Source organism: Uranotaenia lowii, chromosome 2 (genome assembly GCF_029784155.1).
Source record: "Uranotaenia lowii strain MFRU-FL chromosome 2, ASM2978415v1, whole genome shotgun sequence".
Classification (NCBI taxonomy): Eukaryota; Metazoa; Arthropoda; class Insecta; order Diptera; family Culicidae; genus Uranotaenia; species Uranotaenia lowii.
In genome coordinates this window covers 166,681,211-166,683,902 of record NC_073692.1, presented here as the reverse complement: position 1 = coordinate 166,683,902, position 2,692 = coordinate 166,681,211, and the positions used below count along the sequence as shown (strand labels likewise).

Below are 2,692 nucleotides of genomic sequence, written 5' to 3'. Positions count from 1 at the left end.
AAACGATTTTTTAATTATCAAAAAGATAAGTAATAGTACTATTACTAGGTTTAAGATTATTTTTTGCAAATTATTTTGATTATTGTGAGTATTGAACACCTGTCATATGGCTTATAACTTTCGATGTGTAAAATTATTATACGATACATAAATTTTGAAGTTTAAATGGTTGGTTTTGAATTCTGAACTTATTTTGTTACACTTCTTGATAAACCCCATTCATAAGGTAGGGTTTTTGTGTGTCAAGATTTCAGTTTCAATACAAAAGTTTTATTGAATAGCAACTCTAAACTAAAAATAAAAAGTTTTAATTCTTGAAGGCCATAAAATGTCGTCAAATGAAATGTCTTTGACCTAGAGTGATCAAGGAAAAAAATCTGCCGTGCGCCGAATACCACCATTCGGTACATCTCTAGTATTGAATATTCCATTATACAATCTACACAATTCTTTCGTAGCCGTTTTTTCATAAAAGGGTTGTAACTTCCTCCATAAATAAAATTCATTTATTTGACTGATATGAGATACTCAAGCAGGTATACTATCAATTCTATCTTGGACACATAGCGTGCTTTCCACCATCCACCGGTAAACAAACACCGGTGATAAAACTGGCCGTCTCTCCAGCCAGGAAAGCAATCGCAGCCGCCACTTCATGTCCTTCGCCAACTCTTCCCAGGGCGTGGGTTTGCTTCGACCGCTCCAAATAGGCCTTGTATGCTTCCTCGTCCATCCCGACCTCCCGGTGGAAGTTCGATATGATGACTCCTAAAGATAACGACTTTCATGAAAACCATTATGATTTGATAATTTAAAACTAAATCTCACCTGGGTTAACACAGTTAACCCGAACTTGTTTCGGGGCAAGATCGAGGGCGGTGCATCTCGTGAATTGATCAATAGCTGCCTTTGCAATGCAGTAAGCCAAAAAGTTCGGGAACGATCTAGTTCCAGCAATGCTGGACACATTAACAACGCTACCCTTGCTTTGAATCAGATGCGGGACAGCCAACATTGTCAAATGATAAACCGACCGTACATTGATCGTCATCATATCGTCGAACTGTTCCAGGCTGGTGTTTTCGATCGAACCTGCACAGCCTCTTCCGGCGTTGTTCACCAAAACGTCCAACTTCTTGAAGTGTTCGATGGTTTTCTTAATCAACCGTTCGTTATCGTCCTCCTTGGTAACATCTGTCACTACCAGCAGTGGTTTTCGCTTACCAGCTTCTTCACAGTCTTGGCCAACCTTAGCCAAATTTGTTTCATTCCGAGCGGCTAGAACCAAATCCGCTCCCAAACCGGCGAAATAAACGGCAGTGGCAGCTCCAATTCCAGAACTGGCACCGGTAATCAAAACAACTTTGTTTTCAAAATTCATGATAGGCCTGCTTAACACCCGCGACGACAATGACGGTTCACATTTGACTGACTGACCGTCCAGCCGGTCTCGATGGTAAGAACGATAAAAAGACCAACAAACCGGTTTCCGATAAGCGATGATGACGTTTTTGATTGCTTTAGAGGTGAGCGTAATAAACGACGTGACGTACATTGGCTGGATTGTAATTTGAAGCTAATTTGTGTTATTTTTATCGAAAATTTAGAATATGCATCAAAAGGTTGCTTGTGCAATATTGACAAAATTAAAACTTCTTGTTTGCGTGTGTTACTCCCATTAACACGTCATTATGTTGTTCAATTAATCGCCATCACATGAACGTGGCGTAAAGAGTGTTTGCACTTTTAAATGTGATGTTATCTATTCTACCAATATACGATTGTACAATCAAACAAGGTGAGATTATTTGACAGTTGATATCGATGGTATTTTAGATATAGAGAGTGTATTCGAAAAAAAAAATGCAAAATTTGGCTTCAGAATAACCTTTGCATTGATGAAATTTTCAGCGAAGTTACCCGGTAATGTAATATTTACATACGAAAATTTTTGTGATGTTTTGGAGATAGCGTCCAATAAAGCAATTTTCAGAATTTAATTTTTGGGCAACACGTGTGCCATCAATAATGTTTACTATGAACCACCATTTTTCAAATAATGACTAATTTCGATTACGTTTGCTGTTTTCTGAAGCTTGACCTTCAAAATAACTCAAAATTTTGAATTTTGTGGAAGTTAAAACAAATTGAGCCGATTGTCCTCCTTCGGTACAAAATCAACATATTTATCCTTGAAAACCAATTTTTTTTACCTGACATGACGATTTGTGGGTTTTCCTATGATATCAAAACAGTATCGAAAAGTAGCACTTTTTGACCCTGTTGTGAAAACTGTTTTGAAAAGTACTACATTTCGACACTGTTTTATGCGGTAAAAAGTAAGACAAACCAAATAATGTGTTTGTTTTGAAAAACTGATATTTAAGTGCAGAGTTGCAGATATGTTTTCTTCTCACCATTTATCATCAACAGTTTCTATTTCTATGTTTTCTTTGTAGTAGCTAGTGGATTATATACTTTTCTTCTTGTACCTTTTAATAGCATTTAAACCTTCTAGTGCCTATAAGGGTTTTAATACTTTCCTTCTCAGGCTGATTAGGGACTTATATTTGCCCTAATGAAATTCAATGCAAAAAAAACGTAACAAAAATTGTGCTAATCTAAATTTGGGAACGACGTTATCAGTAACCAGCTTGTCTGGTGAATTTAGCAATATCAAAATTAACTGAAG

At 36.8% G+C, this 2,692-nt stretch overlaps 1 protein-coding gene across 1 annotated transcript; it reads right to left on the bottom strand.

Annotated features, from left to right (window-relative positions):
* Positions 1 to 484: 484 nt before the first annotated feature.
* LOC129745157 (3-oxoacyl-[acyl-carrier-protein] reductase FabG-like) lies at positions 485 to 1,570 on the bottom strand. Its single transcript, XM_055738073.1, has 2 exons — positions 829 to 1,570; positions 485 to 768 (listed from the first exon to the last, which is right to left on the bottom strand). Exons 1-2 carry the CDS (start codon positions 1,553 to 1,555, stop codon positions 551 to 553), a joined length of 945 nt encoding a protein of 314 aa, XP_055594048.1. The 5' UTR covers positions 1,556 to 1,570; the 3' UTR covers positions 485 to 550.
* Between the last annotated feature and the right edge of the window lie 1,122 nt (positions 1,571 to 2,692).

Bases quoted from the DNA above. Each gene is read 5' to 3' on its own strand.
- LOC129745157 (XM_055738073.1), bottom strand. From the start codon at position 1,555: ATGTACGTCACGTCGTTTATTACGCTCACCTCTAAAGCAATCAAAAAC. The intron at 769-828 runs GTGAGATTTAGT...CGTTATCTTTAG, and splicing joins GGTTAACTGTGTTAACCCAG to GAGTCATCATATCGAACTTC.